Source organism: Drosophila rhopaloa, unplaced genomic scaffold, assembly GCF_018152115.1.
Source record: "Drosophila rhopaloa isolate 14029-0021.01 unplaced genomic scaffold, ASM1815211v1 contig_2, whole genome shotgun sequence".
NCBI lineage: Eukaryota > Metazoa > Arthropoda > Insecta > Diptera > Drosophilidae > Drosophila > Drosophila rhopaloa.
Window position 1 is genome coordinate 22,877,524 of NW_025335083.1, and position 16,682 is coordinate 22,894,205.

A 16,682-nucleotide genomic window follows, 5' to 3' on the forward strand; every position below is an offset into this window, starting at 1 on the left:
GACCAAAATGAAATATTTTAGCTGTGAATGCCACTCGATTGGAAATTTCATAACGAATTCAGAGAGGTATGGCATTCCAACATCTGACAATTATTTCCCAGGATTTTGATCAAAAATCCGAAATAGAAGTCCGTTTTTCCGGATCTCCGGATTTCGGCATTTTTCATAAGGGGTTACATTGTCAATTTTGGCGAAAAACCGACCAAAATGAAATTTTTTAGCTGTGAATGCCACTCGATTGGAAATTTCATAATGAATTCAGAGAGGTATGGCATTCCAGCATCTGACAATTATTTCCCAGGATTTTGATCAAAAATCCGAAATAGAAGTCCGTTTTTCCGGATCTACGGATTACGGCTTTTTTCATAAGGGGTTACATTGTCAATTTTGGCGAAAAACCGACCAAAATGAAATATTTTAGCTGTGAATGCCACTCGATTGGAAATTTCATAACGAATTCAGAGAGGTATGGCATTCCAACATCTGACAATTATTTCCCAGGATTTTGATCAAAAATCCGAAATAGAAGTCCGTTTTTCCGGATCTACGGATTACGTCTTTTTTCATAAGGGGTTACATTGTCAATTTTGGCGAAAAACCGACCAAAATGAAATATTTTAGCTGTGAATGCCACTCGATTGGAAATTTCATAACGAATTCAGAGAGGTATGGCATTCCAACATCTGACAATTATTTCCCAGGATTTTGATCAAAAATCCGAAATAGAAGTCCGTTTTTCCGGATCTCCGGATTTCGGCTTTTTTCATAAGCGGTTACATTGTCAATTTTGGCGAAAAACCGACCAAAATGAAATTTTTTAGCTGTGAATGCCACTCGATTGGAAATTTCATAACGAATTTAACGAGGTATGGCATTCGAACATCTGACAATTATTTCCCACGATTTTGATCAAAAAACCGAAATAGAAGTTAGTTTTTCCGGATATCCGGATTTCGGCATTTTTCATAAGGGGTTACATTGTCAATTTTGGCGAAAAACCGACCAAAATGAAATTTTTTAGCTGTGAATGCCACTCGATTGGAAATTTCATAACGAATTCAGCGATGTATGGCATTCCAACATCTGACAATTATTTCCCAGGGTTTTGATCAAAAAACCGAAATAGAAGTCCGTTTTTCCGGATCTACGGATTACGGCTTTTTTCATAAGGGGTTACATTGTCAATTTTGGCGAAAAACCGACCAAAATGAAATATTTTAGCTGTGAATGCCACTCGATTGGAAATTTCATAACGAATTCAGCGAGGTATGGCATTCCAACGTGTGACAATTATTTCCCAGGATTTTTATCAAAAATCCGAAATAGAAGTCCGTTTTTCCGGATCTCCGCATTTCGGCATTTTTCATAAGGGGTTACATTGTCAATTTTGGCGAAAAACCGACCAAAATGAAATTTTTTAGCTGTGAATGCCACTCGATTGGAAATTTCATAACGAATTCAACGAGGTATGGCATTCGAACATCTGACAATTATTTCCCACGATTTTGATCAAAAAACCGAAATAGAAGTTAGTTTTTCCGGATATCCGGATTTCGGCATTTTTCATAAGGGGTTACATTGTCAATTTTGGCGAAAAACCGACCAAAATGAAATATTTTAGCTGTGAATGCCACTCGATTGGAAATTTCATAACGAATTCAGAGAGGTATGGCATTCCAACATCTGACAATTATTTCCCAGGATTTTGATCAAAAATCCGAAATAGAAGTCCGTTTTTCCGGATCTCCGGATTTCGGCTTTTTTCATAAGCGGTTACAGTGTCAATTTTGGCGAAAAACCGACCAAAATGAAATTTTTTAGCTGTGAATGCCACTCGATTGGAAATTTCATAACGAATTTAACGAGGTATGGCATTCCAACGTGTGAGAACTATTTCCCAGGGTTTTGATCAAAAAACCGAAATAAAAAATGTTAAAACCAACAAAATTTATTAATATTTTCAGACCTTTCTTTAGTTCTTTGACTTAAAAGAACAATAAAATATTTATTTTATGAAGGTTGTCAAAAGATATTAGCAAGACTCCAACACGCGCTGCACATATTAAACTGTACACTTATGCCAAAAATAAAACGATTCTTTTTTAAAAGGTGAACTTGAAATAATAAGCTAAAAATAGTTACTGATTAGTTTGCCATTAACTTACTAACTTATAGACCAGGTATTTGGCGAGTAAAGTCAGACAGCTCTATAAAAGCGTGGCACAACTTTCAGTTCAGTCATCAAGAACTGGAGTCAAACAAAGTTACCATGTACTTCGAGAGCCTTATTTCATTATCAATCGTTGTCCTGCTTTCTGCTGCTCGGATTCCTGGGCCAGAAGAAAGGATTGTTGGTGGCTACAGCATGGCCATAAAAGATGTCCCTTGGCAAGTGACGCTGCTACATAATGGACATGACTGTGGTGGCGTCATATTAAGCGAGCGGGTTATTCTGACCGCTGCTCAATGCCTCAAAGGAGTAAACCTTAAAAGGTATTCAGTTCGCGCCGGATCTTCGCATTGGAGCAAAGGTGGTCAGGTGGTGAAGGTTCAGAAGGCCATACCTCATGAGCAGTACAATAGCCAAACTGATGAAAATGACATTGCTGTGCTTATTTTGGCGTCCCCCCTTAAATTCAACAGTGAGGTACAAAAAATAGATTTGGCTGATAAGTCTCCAAAAGCTGGAACTAAGAGCTTGGTCTCAGGATGGGGACATACTAAATATGATGGACAAATTGTTCCAACACTAAATGGCGTTGAGCTATTTGTTGTTAACCACAGTGATTGTAAGAAAGCCTTTGGTAAAATAATGATCACTAAGGACATGATTTGTGCCAGCGCTCATGGAAAGGATTCATGTCAATTCGATTCCGGTGGTCCTTTGGTTAGCGTATCTGATCGGAAGCTAATTGGTATAGTTTCACATGGCATCAAGTGCGCTTTTGGGTATCCTGGAGTCTACGCAGATGTTGCTTATTTCCAAAACTGGATAACTAATACAATCAAACAAAATATTTAATTAATCACTGCCCATGATTAACATTTTAAAATAAATGTACCAATGAATTCAAATAAATGAAATATGGCTTTTCTTAAGAAATATGATTTAATTCCTTTCTGGTTATTTAAAGCCTTTTTAAATTTTAACAAAATTTCATATTTTATCTGCTTGGTCTCTTTGAATAATAATTATAGATCTAGTCAGTCATCTTTCACCTGTCAGCATGTTCGGCATAATCATATCTCAGTGTCTTCCAATCATTGTTTTCCGTTTTCCCAGTGCCATGAGTGTCGTCCAATAGCTAATAACGATTGGATTGGAGCTCGCATTTGTCCATCCCATATTCCGTAATCCATAACCCATAAAACGTGACCGTGACTCGTAAACCCAACCTGCCCGACGATGTCCAAGGCAGGCAATCAACCCAACTCCTCATCCATTCATTCGTCATCATCAAAAGCAGGCTTCAATCAGAAGAGGATTGGCGACATGACAGCTCCGACTCCCCGTCCAAAACCGGAGAAACGCCGCATCCTTGAGTTGCATGCGATTTTCCTGAGCCACGACAGTCGTGGTGACAATAAGATATCCATCCGCCACCTGGGCGACTGTCTTCGGGTGATGGGTGCCAATCCCAGCGAGGCGATGGTCAACAGACATGTCCGTCAACTCAAAGCCGCCACCTTGGAGCGCATATCCTTCGACGAGGTCATGACCATATACTGCAGCCTGGGTAAACATGGCGGCAGGTCGAGTCCAAGGAAAAGGCAGATCGAAGAGGAGCAGTTCACATCCTGCCTTAATCTCTTCGATACGGATAATTCCGGATTTCTCTCCGCCGTCAGTATCTTGCGTATTTTAACCCAGAGCGGGGAGTGCATGAGCAAACTGGAGGTGGATGAACTGCTGAGGGGCAGGATCAACGAACAGGGAATGGTCAACTACAAGCAGCTAGTCCACGACATTATCAACGGCTAGGAAAAGGAATAGAATAAATTAATAGAAAAGCATGGAAGATAATACACTCAAAGACAGGTGAAAGTTTGTTTAAAATAAATGTTTGTTTCAAGTCCCACGGAGGGAACAAATCCGTTTTATTGTTTGGAATTTTAAGGATAATAAAATGTAAATCAGTAAAGGTTTTCTCACAGTGCAAAGGAAAGTACGATTTTAAAGAAGATTAAGCATTAAACCGATAAAATTGATTTTTATAATTAAGATACGATAAACATGATTCTCTTATTGTATTGTAAACAAGAAAAGAAGTAAACTTCGGCAAGCCGAAGTTTATATACCCTTACACTTATTACAAATCGACATTTCGATTTCTATGCCTATATTACTAAAAACAATAAAGCTATGTCGATTTTTCGCTGAATTTTGTCATCTTTTCTATTTTTGACCCATTTCCATGTCATTTATTTCCAAGTTTCCGATGTGTTGTTAAAAGGTGGCCCACAACTGGACTTCCAAAGTCCATAACTTTACCAAATTTTATCCGATTTCAAAGTGGCATACCTCTGAAGACTCGTAATTTAATTTTGCATGAACATTTTTCATATTAGTGTTGGTCTAATTTTTGACCCATTTTTCCTGGTCGGAAATGTCTCCTTCACTGCGATGCTAACTTTTGACTGAAATTACAATACCCTCTGCAAGAGTATAAAAATAGACATAAAATGTAGCTACGGAATTGAATCGGTGAATCCATCCAAATATCCACCGAATGTCATTATTTATCCAGAGCGCCCCACATATGGCATCATCAATTGTGCAGCAGACTCAGTACTCCGCAGGGTAATGAATGACCCAAAAAGGCAACTGGACAGCTGAGTTCATCATCGATTCGGTTGTGGGAATGCCGGCTGCCCAGAACGAGTTCAATGGATTGCAAATAATTTCAAAGCGCTGTGCTGCCCCAAACATGGAAAGTGCCTAATGCTAATGCGTGATGATGCCTCCAGCTGTGGTCAGCGATTCGATTCAGTTGGAACATTTTTGGGGGATTTAGGGTGCTGTAGCTGGTGGCATAAATGCGAAAACATGGACTGCACTCGAATCGATGGGCAGCATATGCAAATGCTGTCAAAAACATTCCGATTGCTGGCATACATATTTCCGAAAAATTTCGGTTGCCTTCAAAATAGAGAAAAAAACCAGCAGGCACAAGTCAAAATCAATCACAATTGGAAAAGGAAGATTTTGAAAGGGGAGAATGGATTTGCTTAGCGTGAGTCCTCAACGGCTTACTTTTTATGCCCCATATGATCGCAGTCAAAGGCGTATGCTCACCCTGCTGAATCCCAATAACAGGAAGGTTTTGTTTAAGGTAAGGTAACGTATAACTTATTCATATAAAACCTTAAAAATCTCGACTATATTCCAGATAAAATCGAATGTGTGGCGGTACTATCATGTGAGTCCCAATGCCGGCATGATAGAACCCTATTGCTTCATTGAGATCCGCATTAGTCTAAACTATTTCGATTTTCACGAGGATCTGGATCAACATCACCGCTTCTGTATCCAATCCACTTATGCTCCCCGAGATCAGGTTAATGGTGAGACAACGCTGGCCATTTTCCGGCGAGTTTCCAGCCGTGATATCTCCTCGAAAAGCCTTCACGTTCGCCTTGAGGCAACACCTCTTTCACTGGCTAGTTGTGGACTGGATTTACAATCTCCTTTGGGTAAAATGGTCCTGGAAAGGGATCTACTGAAGCCGCTCTGTCCCAAATGTCCGGATTTTTTGAACGCACCTTTGGAACTGGAAAAAACAAAGGCAAACCGTCATATATCCAAGCTTGTCATTATTGGTTCTTTGCTGATGGGTGAGTTCGATTTTAGTAAGTTCCCTTACTTAGTCACCTGTCTTGTCTATGATTTCAGTATTTTTTACAGCATATATGCAACGTAAACAAATGTATGAGGTGCTGATGAACAACTTTTACCCTGATAAATTAGAGCCTTGAAAAAATATAACTGAAAATTCTGCTGCTGATAAACAGGTATAAAACCATTAGTTTTAATGATAGAAATAAACTACAATTTACTAATGTTAATATTACCGTATATACTTTTAAAACTTAATGTTGTTAATTATCTAAAAATAAAGATTTATTATTATCATTATTATTTGTATAACTCTATTTATTTTTCCTGATCTTTTTGGAATTGTCATCAATCCATTTAAGATAATGGAACACATTCGTGTAGATGGAGGGCAGATTGACATATCCACAGCCATGTCCTTGGATGGCGATGCCGACTAGTTTGTTGCCCAGGATCAGGGGACCTCCATAGTCGCCTGGACAAATGTCGTTTTGCGTGTAATAGGAGCAAAGAAGGTTATCGCCAATCGTTTCAATAAGCTCATCACTGCAAAACTTTCGCAGATGGATTTTGGTGACTCCGTTTTGAAGCTTTCTGGGCGCATCGTAGGACTCCAGTTGCCTCTCGCCCCATCCTGCGTTGCTTGGGAATTCGCGTTCAGCGGGTTCTTTAATGGTCAGTGGAGCTTTGGCCACTCTATCGGATACGGCAGATGTCTTTAGCCATAGAAGGGCAATATCGTTGTTCAACTCACGATATTTTTCATGCACAATTTTTGCAGTTACCGCGATAATACTGCCACCTTTATATATATCTACTGTGCCCACGCGTACAGATAAATTTTTCAGCGGAATATCTGCTACACACTGGGCGGCTGTCAGGATAATTCGATTATCGATGACGGTCCCTCCGCACTCGTGATGCCCGTTAATCCACAGGGAGGCCATGAAACTCCACAACTCAAACCGCGCGTCGACTCCGTCTTGAATTCCGAGGGTGCCCCGTGACAGCAAGATCAACACAAACCAGGACCCAAAAAACATTCTCATTTTGTCTTGGATCAAGCCAGAGTCATAATCTTCCTACTAGATTTAGTAAAAGCCGAGGAGAATTGGTTTTCATTAGGCGTTTCGCTTTCGACTTGGTAATTTAATGCAGTTTTTATACACTTAGCGCACAAGGCTTTATAGTATTTGGATAGACATTTATAGTATTTGGATAGACATTGTTCTTTAAAATTTTACAATAAAAAGTTTCATATAAATGCCTTGGCTTTTTTGAAATCACATTTTTTTAGTACATTTACTTATTCTTAAAAATTATTTAGAGCACAAACATTGAGTATAAGTCCTGACTTATCGAGCAAGATGTTTTTCCTCGTATTATAATTTTATACTCAATTAAAAAATTGTATTTTATTTTTCTTACAAAAAAAAATACCCTTAAAGTAAATTAAATAAATTATTAGCGGTCATTAAACAAAATAGCTTTCTATTTAGCGTGTAACCTGTGAAATTTCTAAGCTTGGAAACCTTACGAATAAACTTAGCCACAACTGTTCATCAAGCAGTTATGCGGAATAGTTTAACCATTGATGACTAGGGCATTGTTTTGGACCTCCTGTATGGGATGATATTACAGCATTCCAAGATTGCTCAAAGGAGAGACACTATCCTTTGACTGATGACAGTCGAGGTCATTAAATGGATAACGAGAGGCAATAGGTGGACTGTGTTGTTAACCAGGTCAGCGCCACTTCATCTCCTGCGGTCAATTGAGGGGTAAAGAGGAGGCGGTGGGCGTGGCCATTGGCTAATTGGCGGCCGTAGTTCATTAGTGTGCGAGTCACACGCTGATTAGGCGGTTGGATTCGGATGCGGTTGCAATTTGGTGTCGCAACCACAACAACAATAACAATCGACTGAAATTAATGGGATAGAAGCTGGATGCAAATGAAGAGGGCAAAGGTGTCCTTTAACCTGGTTCAAGGCTTTTCTTTAGGGCAGAAGGTTAAATACATTAATAGTCTTTGTGTTATTGTGGTTTCGAATCTGTTTGAACAAATACGAATTATAGTAAAAGTACTATTTAATTCTAATACTCATTGAACTACACAAAGTTTTATAAAATATCCAAATTTCTTTTAATAAAACAAGCATTAAGCATCATTAATGCTATTAAAATAATAAATAAAATTAAATAAATTAATGCTATAAAAATAATAAATAATTGGAATAAATCTTCAAATTTCTGTGTAAAGGTCTATTAAATTATAAAAAACAATATCCCCAGTCTCATTTACTGTGGTCACGATCAATTGAAACGCCTCGTTAGTCTGTTATAGCTTTTAATTCCAAGCGAGCTAATATTATATTCCGGTTTCTTACTTGTCCAATTGAAATGCGAGCAACAAGCCACAGACAGCGGTGGACAAAACTGGCAACAATGCCGCCTAATCTCGGCTTATAAACTTACCGCAAAACTCCTGGTGAAAATGGCAACGGACAAACAGAGCGGCAAACGAGCAAAGTCAGGGAAAAAGACCCCAGGGAAAAGCTCATTCATCGGAGACGACAAACAAACAAGATGTGCCGGGGCCATAAATTAGCATCACTTAAGTGGGCTGATGAGAGTCGAACGGACCACTCCGAGTTCCTATGTGGGGGCGTGTAATCCTTTCAACGATTAATTGCAACCCAGCCCCAGTAAAATCCAAGGATCTCGGTGGCCAGGGGAATGGAAATGTGAATATAAATGGCCAAATCAGACGGGGACAAACACAAATGTCATGTGGGACAAGCTAATGATATCCACAAATCCCCAAACTCAATCAATTGTGTGGTGGAGAGATAAGAGAACCTTGTACTTGTCAGCTGGTTCAACTTTTGCACTCCCTCATTATTGAGATTCGCATTAATATTTGTAAGAGACATTAATTGTGAAAGAATGTATCAATTTTGAATAAATTTATTATTCTATTTGCAGAACTAATAAGCGAAAAACAAATAAAAGCTTAGATTGATTTAGATAACATGTTATCCCTTATATTTATTTTGTCAGCTAATAATTTAATACATTTTTATTCCCATATTGACCCTTTAATTATTTCATTATGCGCCAAATAATGACCACTACAAATCAAGGTAAGGGAGAGATCAGGTTAAAGTCCTCCCAGGGGCATGACCTTGGTTAACCCTTTTGGCCCTGTTGGCGTCCTTTTCCCACTGCCATAAATCGTTTTTATGGCTTTCCATTACGTTGGGCAACTGTATAACGTATACGTACGTATACGTAATATGCCTTGGGCAGCCTTGCACTGGTAACCCATTTTTATGTTCGCAACACTTTTTCGCACTAGGCCACACATTTGTGCAGCCTGTCGCCAATCGGTGACTTATTGCATTTTCCCCGCCCACTCCCCCTTTTCCCATGCCTCATCCCCGATTTTTCCGCTTTCCCGACACACGACAAGCAACGCAGTCAACTGAAAACGCACCGAGCAAATAAACAAAGGAAGCGAGGAAAAAGTCTAGAGGAAATGCATTCGGTAAGGTTGATGGTTTTCAGTGGTGGGAGGTTAAAGGGTGTTTTCCGGGGAGTGGGGGTATCTTCCGAGGTCCGGACCCCTACTTCATTTGCTTGGCGAAACGGATCTCTGCGCCAAAGTGAGTGGGTTCACCTTGACTCATTCGCGGATTTTTCCTTTTCCTCCATTTGCCCTGGCATCTTTCCCTGATTTTTCACCGCCCTTCTCGCCTTTTCCTCCTTTGCCGTCTGTTTGGCCTTTAACAATTTTAATGAGTTGCAATGCAAAGAAGAAGGGTCCCTGTCAAAGGATTCAAAGGTGCGGAGGGGTATGTAAGATTCGGGGATCAAAATGTTTACATTTTTATTCGGAGGGAGCTGGTTACAATTGTGGAAACAGGGGGAATTCGTATACATTATAATGCGGTTCTCTTCGGTAAATATAAATGACATTTATAAATGTCTCCGAACATTTAAGACCAAATTAACGCTTAAATATATACATTTAATATTCAACAACTATAGTCGCATAAGTTTTGTAAGTTAAACTATCATTTAAAATACATACATAAATAAATAAATAAACATTTATATAATAAACATTACATTATAAAGTAAATTTAAAAAAAATGCTGAACGATAACTTAGTTTTAAAGACATATTTGTATTTAACGACCAACGTAAGTATTTTTTATTTATTTTCAAGCAATCCTTCCAAACAGACATGAAAATCGATTTCTATTTCTTTGGGAAAATGATAAAAATGCGGCAATTAATCCGGACATTTTCGGATGTGTTAATTTAAATAGCTTTCAGGCCATTCACCCGTTTTTTTGCCAACTGTTCAACTAGCGTGTTTGTTTCGTCAATTGGCAGTGAGTGCCAGCGGGAAGCACTGCACTTCACAGTGATATCGTGTCAGTTGCTATGCAAATTATTGCACTTAAAATCACTGGAAAAAAGTGAATAAAGCACACACAGCAGGAAGGGTAAAAAATCACTTCACTGTGAAGTGACTGACATCGGCGTACGCCTCGCTAAATATTAAAGTGGCAATGAATACAAATTGTCTCGTCAAAAGCCCAGCAATCCCACTTCCTTTGCGGCGACCGCAGGACAATGAAATGGAGGGCATGTGTGAGTGCCAGGACCTGCAGGATGGATTGAGTAGGCATTTAAAAAGGATAACTTTGATGCCTCAAAGCAATGCGAAGTGAAGTGGAGTCCAGGACTAAACTTTCAACCTAAGTGATTCTTAGTCAGTTAATTGGATCAACTATGTTTGTGCAGTTTCCTCCTCGGCTGTAATATGGAAATTTATATGGGCTGAAACTCGGCCGTAAGTGGGCGAAATGTTTTTCCTGCCAGCAGCTGTTTCCTCCCCTGCAGAAAGTTGGCCCAACTTCAAGTTCAATGACTACGGCCAGTTAGGGTGCTTTAATAAGCTGCCCAATTAGGCGAGTCCATCTTGAGTCCACTAATCTTAAAATTCCACTCGAGTTCTCGTACGATTCAAACGCCTTCGTGTCGAGAGCCATTCTTTTCAAGTGGGCAACGGCCTTCAAAAGAGCTTAGACCAAGGCCAAATCAAATATTTGACAGGCTGCCGGGGGCGAAAGTGCAAATAGGAAAAGATGTCGGAAAAATTGACATCCTTCGAGCCTTCCTTTCATTATTCAAGTGCCAGGCGGTTTTCCACGAAAAATTAAACGAACACCATTAATCCCGCCAACGGAAAAATACAAATTGGAATGATAAATTTTATTTCGCTTTATTCTTCTGCTTACAATTGTTGTTTTGTAGGAAAATTGTCGATTTCAGAAAATGTTCTGTTAATGGCATAACCTGGCAAATTCTGTGCTCAATTATAAATATAAGTTTTATCGAATTTTTGTGCAGCCAAGCTGGGAAAATGCGACCAAAACAGACCTTAATGACATTTTAATTTATGTGTTTTTATTATATATACGTTTTCCGCGTTTACCTTTTCGCTGAATAGAATTATTTTCTCTTACGATTTATAGATTTATTAAGGTACAGCTCTTACTTTTCTAAAATTGATATAAATTAAAGCTGTTATAATAATTGACACATAGACAGTCTAAAAACAAATAGGAAATTACACAAGATTTGAAAAATAAAATTTTGAAAAGTTGTAGTTTTCCATTTATAATAGTAAAAGTACATTTTTCTTAGAAGCGAAGATGGTGAGAAGAGCGAATTATAATGTTAAGACTTTGCGAATTGTAGCTGCTTATCCCCAAGAAACGACTTCATTTGGAAATCAAGAGCTCAGCGGTTAAGCAGCTTACGAGGTGCCCTAAGTCCAATGCCCAAGGTGTTGGCCATCGGATCAAATGTGAGCAACAACAATTACATCTGCAAATGGCCCAGTAAATATCCGGAGCACAATGAGATGGCCATGGCACCATGTCAAGAGCTAATAAGCAGCCTCTTTCGGATTGAGTTCGGGCTAAAGGTCTGGAAAGTTCATTAAGCCGGTGTAAGTTAATTAAAACGCAAACAGGCAAATGGCAAATGATCAAAGTGCCAAAGACAGCGGTCCCAAAGGAAGGAAAAGGGGGTGGTGGTGGTGGTGGTGGTAGTGGTGCAGCTGGTGTGGGTGGTGGGTGGTGCTATAATGGCAAATCACTTTGTACCGCAAACAGAGTCCACTGAACTGGCATTTGAAGCCTTCTCCACACGGGATACAAGCCATGCCACATCCACTTGCCATGTTAACTGCAACATGTGTCAACTGGTTTTGCGGGTTGCAAAAGGGTGGCAAGTTGCGGTTTCGGTTCCCATATACCATTGAAATGGACAGGAGGGGCGAGTGGAGATACACCCGCATCGACACACACCACGCACACACCTCGTTGACTCCGCCGGCTGAAATTTATTGAAGCCCATCAATTCGAATCCTGTCTAACTCCACCGTCGAAATTCGCAGGCCGCGATTGCAAAAGGGCCAACACCATGTTAATGTCAATACCAGGCCACAAGTCCAGCTATCAGTTAGATGATAATTGCATTGGCACTTCATCACTCGGTGAAAACGAGTGCTTATGGCAAAAACAATCAAAAAGCTAGATAGAGGTAACCAAACTTATTGCATTTTTTAAAATTAGTTTAGCCTATTTTTACCGAAAAGATTTTATTTTCCTTCTCATTAAGTCCAAGGATATTTTTGATCATAAGTTTTCCCTAACGGAAGCCCATTTTCAAGGCAATTAAGAAACCAAACTATGCAAATTTAGTGTTCGGCGAAAGTTTATACACTTCCCCTGTGCACCGAGTGCACCTTTTGTACGGCATCGTTTCTGGTTGCCCACAATTGTTGACTCTTGCATAAATTATAATTATTAAGTGCAGCAGCCACGCCAGCAAGAAAACCCAATTTATTACGTTTTGTTTTCCCTGTTTTCGGGTGTTGCGTGTGCCTGTGTTGCTTGTTAGTTTTTGTATTTTTGGTTTGTCGTCAAGAGCATCTATAAAGCCATTTTAGTCAAGCATTTTTGCGGCCCCCAAAGTGTGTTTTATTTTTTGTTGCCCTTGCAGCATTGCGTGCTTCAAAACACAAGTAGCACAAATACAACTGGTAATTTTAAGATTTCTAGTAACATTAAATAATATATTGTACTTTAAATATATCGTAGGAGTTTTTGAAATCATTTTCTAAAAACATCTATTCATTTTATTATCATTCGATTTAAAATGAATAACCTTAAAACCTTAAAAAATCAATTTAAATAATCTTAACTTCTTTAGTTTAATACCTAAAAAAAAAGCTGATCAACACAAATCCAAATTACCTGAAGCAACCTTTAAAATAGGCATAATTTCGACCAAAAGCGAAAATTTCCCACTCTTAATTTTCATCTTGCTCTTTGCCAGGGAAATTTGGTGAGTTTGCGTTACGCTGGAAAACTCTCTTTTATCGCAAGTGTGTGTGTGTGTGAAAGTCTGTGTGTGTACGCTGTGCATTTGTGTGGGATTGTGAATCTTTTTGCCGGTTTGTTTATCTTACATTTGAAGCGTTTTGGCGAGGTTTTTTTATGCGCTTCTTTAGCCGGCATTTATAGCCCATTCAAAAGAGAAACAAAAGTGCGTGCATGTGTGTGTGTGATTTGAGCTGCCAATTGATTGTTTTTGTATAAATTTGAGTGGGCGGGTGTGTCTGTGGGGGCCCCCAAAAGCAGACTACAAATATTTACAAGAGCTTTCATTTGTCTGATTGATTTATTTAAATATTTATGTACTCGTACTCGCATTCTATTTTTGGGAAAGGAACCTGTGGGGTTCTTTTTATATGAAGGATAAGGTAAGGATTTTTTTTAATTTAACTATTGAAAATAAGAAATGCCTTCCATTTGGAAAACCTTTAAATAATATAATGTTGTATAAAATTATCAAAAAGATATACAAAGTTAAACAAAGTTTTAGTGATTTTTAGAAAAGCTGTTTTAAAGTTTGTTATTATTTAACAGTAACAACATTTAACCGCGACGTAATAAAATATATTACTAGTTTTAAAGGACAATAAAATACTAAAAAAAATACATTCGGGTGGCACTTAAGTACATAAATAAAGATAATTTTAGGCAATGCATCTGCAATTAATGTTCAACTTTATTGACTATAATTTACGCTACGACTTGTCCATTCGGTGAGCCATAAATAAATTTATGGCCCGCTGGCAACCTCATAACCCACTTTAGAGCCGGGCCGAGATACACTTGGACAGCAAATATAAATATAAATCAACATGCTGCGGGAAAACCAAGTCCAAATGGAATGGGTGGAGTGGCAGGGAAAACGAAAAAGGGAAAGTGGTCAGAGACCGAGTGACCAGGCAATGGTCAGCGATAATATCTGGAAACTTAGCCCCCCATGGTGGGGCTAAAAGAGCCTGAGAATGTGGGACAAATGGTCGGTGGTGCGGCAGCCATAGAAGTGGCTCAATGAGACCCACTTGAACCAAAACCCGAACAAATGCGGCTGCGAACCAAAGTTATTTAGTTATTTAGAAAACCGCAGAGTGCAAAAAGACCGCCGAATGTGCCAATTTCCCCCTCTCCGTCGATGAAAACAATTAAAAATTCGTGTCAAAATACGAATGCAAAAGGTGGCAAGAATTTTAAATGCATTTCAAGGTTCTGGCACCACACGCAATGTGGCACAGCGATTGCATGTGGCGTGAACCACCAATCCCTTCGAATGGTGGGGCTCATTTAGCGCAAATTAATTTTAAATTACACGTACGTCGTGGTTGGGCCATCCATCAGCAAGTGGCTGCCTTTAATTAATTGCATTTGGTCGCCGTGGAAGGTTTTTTTTGCCTGCACCGCCCATAATTATAATTTGTGTTTAAATTTTAGAGCACTTTGGATGGTGGAGTGGCATGTAAATATTGCAGCAGAAAACTGTCCTGGGGTCAAATAACTACGGACAATAAACAAGCTCGAAAATTGCATTACGTATACGCCATGTACTTTTAAACAATTGCAGCCGGAGGACAAGCGAAGTACAAACAAGCCGAGTCCGAAAATGTGAAAGCTCAACAACAAATGTAACACAATTTATGCCTTCCAATTACTCAGAAATTAAAATGATGAATATGTTCATGGTAATTTATTGAAAATGGTTGGACAATATTTGGATTAAAGATAGATTCAATTTAAGAGAAATATAAAACTTTGTATTTGACTTCGAGAAAAAAAAGTGAATTTAATTTGGCTCAAAAGTAATCCTTTGACTTGTTTGCCACCCCATGACCGTATACCACCGATTGCCTGGCTTTTTTGAGTTGGTTCTTTGCAATTTTGCGGCACTTGACTTGTCGGTTTATTGACACGCCCCGCACACGTCAATCATTCAATGACAGACAGCCAAACACTTGACTTGGAGAGCAGATTGACAGACGAGAATCGAACAGCAAGTGCTGCATCCTTCAGGTTTTTGCCAGACATGCAGCTCAAGTGCAACTCAGCCCCCTATTTCTGATGTATGATGTCTACGAATATTTTGTATTTAATCCAAACATTTGTCAAGGCATTCAGAAAGACATGCGATGTCGATGCCTGCCAGTGATTTTCGATTTGCAAAATTGATTCCATCTCAGTTTCGGCAGGGGGTATGTGAGTTGTTGCCTTTTTGTTTTGCACATAATTCTATGCGAATGCATAGCAAATGAACCCTGAAAAGCTCAACATAATTTAACGACACTCTATAATTAAAGTCATCAGTAATTTAAATTTCAGACAAAGAGATTTGTAATGACAAATGACAAGGGGCGATGGCTATAACATATTATTAGCCCACCCCCAGGCTATTGACACCTGTTAAATAAAAATCAGTAAGTAGGCAATACAAAATAATTTATCAAATTTCAAAAGCATATTAAAGGTGTAATAGTAGTAGTTATATTAAAACTAAAATTATAAATCTACAATTTTTTGTAATATTTCAAATAATAAAAATTATTATACAGCTTTTTGTAATAAACAAAAAATCTAAACGGTCTTATAAATATAAAAAAATTTTAATAATAAGCACGGAATTCTACAATTTCCTTCACTATACTTCTACGCCTTGTTAGCCATTTGTCAAATTAAGTATACGCCATGGTGCCACATAAATTGCCACAGATAGAGTGGCTGGGTAAACGGATACTTTGTCTTGCTCGCATTTTAATTGAGTACATTATGTCGTCGCTGCTCATGTTAAGAACCTTTTCTGAATATTAAACGCCATTAAGTGTCCCCCAATCGACCATTTGGAGAGGACTTTTTCCTTTTGTCGCTGATGGATTGCCGGCCATTTCGTAATTAGTGACACATTTAACCATTCATTTGTCCATGTTTGCTTGTGGCCCAGCACATGTTTGCATACTTATTTGCATGTTGTTGGCCTCTCTGCAATCACAACAAATGCGAAGTGCAAGCAAGCCAGCTTCGAGTTCAATTAACAGCAAATTCCGAAATTCAAATTGGCAAATTTTTAGTAAATTGCAATTTGCATAAATATTTGCATGGTCTTTCATTAAGGTCCAATTTAAATTCATGTAATAAACCACAAGCAGTCAAATAAACTGTAGAAAACGGAGAGCTAAGCTTGTTTTCAAATGTTTTGAATAAATTCGGATATCCAAGGAATTTACTCAGGAATTCAACAGCCACTTAATTAAGTTGATGAATTGCTAAAGCTGTTCAAACACTTCAATTTTTAATTGAAGAATGGAAAATCTCTAAATAATAAAAAGGCATTTGCTCCACTACGATTTGAAAAGTGATAAATATAAAAAGGACACTTTAATAAA

At 38.6% G+C, this 16,682-nt stretch overlaps 4 protein-coding genes across 4 annotated transcripts; 3 read left to right on the forward strand and 1 right to left on the reverse strand.

Moving 5' to 3' along the window:
* The first annotated feature begins 2,265 nt into the window (after nucleotides 1-2,265).
* LOC108042567 (trypsin beta) lies at nucleotides 2,266-3,038 on the forward strand. The gene has a single exon (XM_017120896.2). It carries the CDS (start codon nucleotides 2,270-2,272, stop codon nucleotides 3,020-3,022), a length of 753 nt encoding a protein of 250 aa, XP_016976385.2. The 5' UTR covers nucleotides 2,266-2,269; the 3' UTR covers nucleotides 3,023-3,038.
* A 190-nt stretch (nucleotides 3,039-3,228) lies between these two features.
* Nucleotides 3,229-4,092, forward strand: LOC108042569 (myosin-2 essential light chain). Its single transcript, XM_017120898.1, has one exon. The coding sequence runs from the start codon at nucleotides 3,407-3,409 to the stop codon at nucleotides 3,980-3,982; it is 576 nt and encodes a 191-aa protein (XP_016976387.1). The 5' UTR covers nucleotides 3,229-3,406; the 3' UTR covers nucleotides 3,983-4,092.
* A 1,068-nt stretch (nucleotides 4,093-5,160) lies between these two features.
* On the forward strand, nucleotides 5,161-6,005 carry LOC108042564 (vesicle-associated membrane protein-associated protein B). The gene is made up of 3 exons (XM_044459801.1): nucleotides 5,161-5,333; nucleotides 5,391-5,835; nucleotides 5,894-6,005. Exons 1-3 carry the CDS (start codon nucleotides 5,220-5,222, stop codon nucleotides 5,974-5,976), a joined length of 642 nt encoding a protein of 213 aa, XP_044315736.1. The 5' UTR covers nucleotides 5,161-5,219; the 3' UTR covers nucleotides 5,977-6,005.
* Nucleotides 5,980-6,895, reverse strand: LOC108042573 (trypsin epsilon). Its single transcript, XM_017120901.2, has one exon. It carries the CDS (start codon nucleotides 6,883-6,885, stop codon nucleotides 6,151-6,153), a length of 735 nt encoding a protein of 244 aa, XP_016976390.1. The 5' UTR covers nucleotides 6,886-6,895; the 3' UTR covers nucleotides 5,980-6,150.
* Nucleotides 6,896-16,682: the final 9,787 nt, after the last annotated feature.

Coding starts and splice junctions, on each gene's coding strand:
- LOC108042573 (XM_017120901.2), bottom strand. CDS start 6,885: ATGAGAATGTTTTTTGGGTCCTGGTTTGTGTTGATCTTGCTGTCACGG.
- LOC108042569 (XM_017120898.1), top strand. CDS start 3,407: ATGTCCAAGGCAGGCAATCAACCCAACTCCTCATCCATTCATTCGTCA.
- LOC108042564 (XM_044459801.1), top strand. CDS start 5,220: ATGGATTTGCTTAGCGTGAGTCCTCAACGGCTTACTTTTTATGCCCCA. Junction 5,334..5,390: donor ACAGGAAGGTTTTGTTTAAG/GTAAGGTAACGT, acceptor ACTATATTCCAG/ATAAAATCGAATGTGTGGCG. Junction 5,836..5,893: donor TATTGGTTCTTTGCTGATGG/GTGAGTTCGATT, acceptor CTATGATTTCAG/TATTTTTTACAGCATATATG.
- LOC108042567 (XM_017120896.2), top strand. CDS start 2,270: ATGTACTTCGAGAGCCTTATTTCATTATCAATCGTTGTCCTGCTTTCT.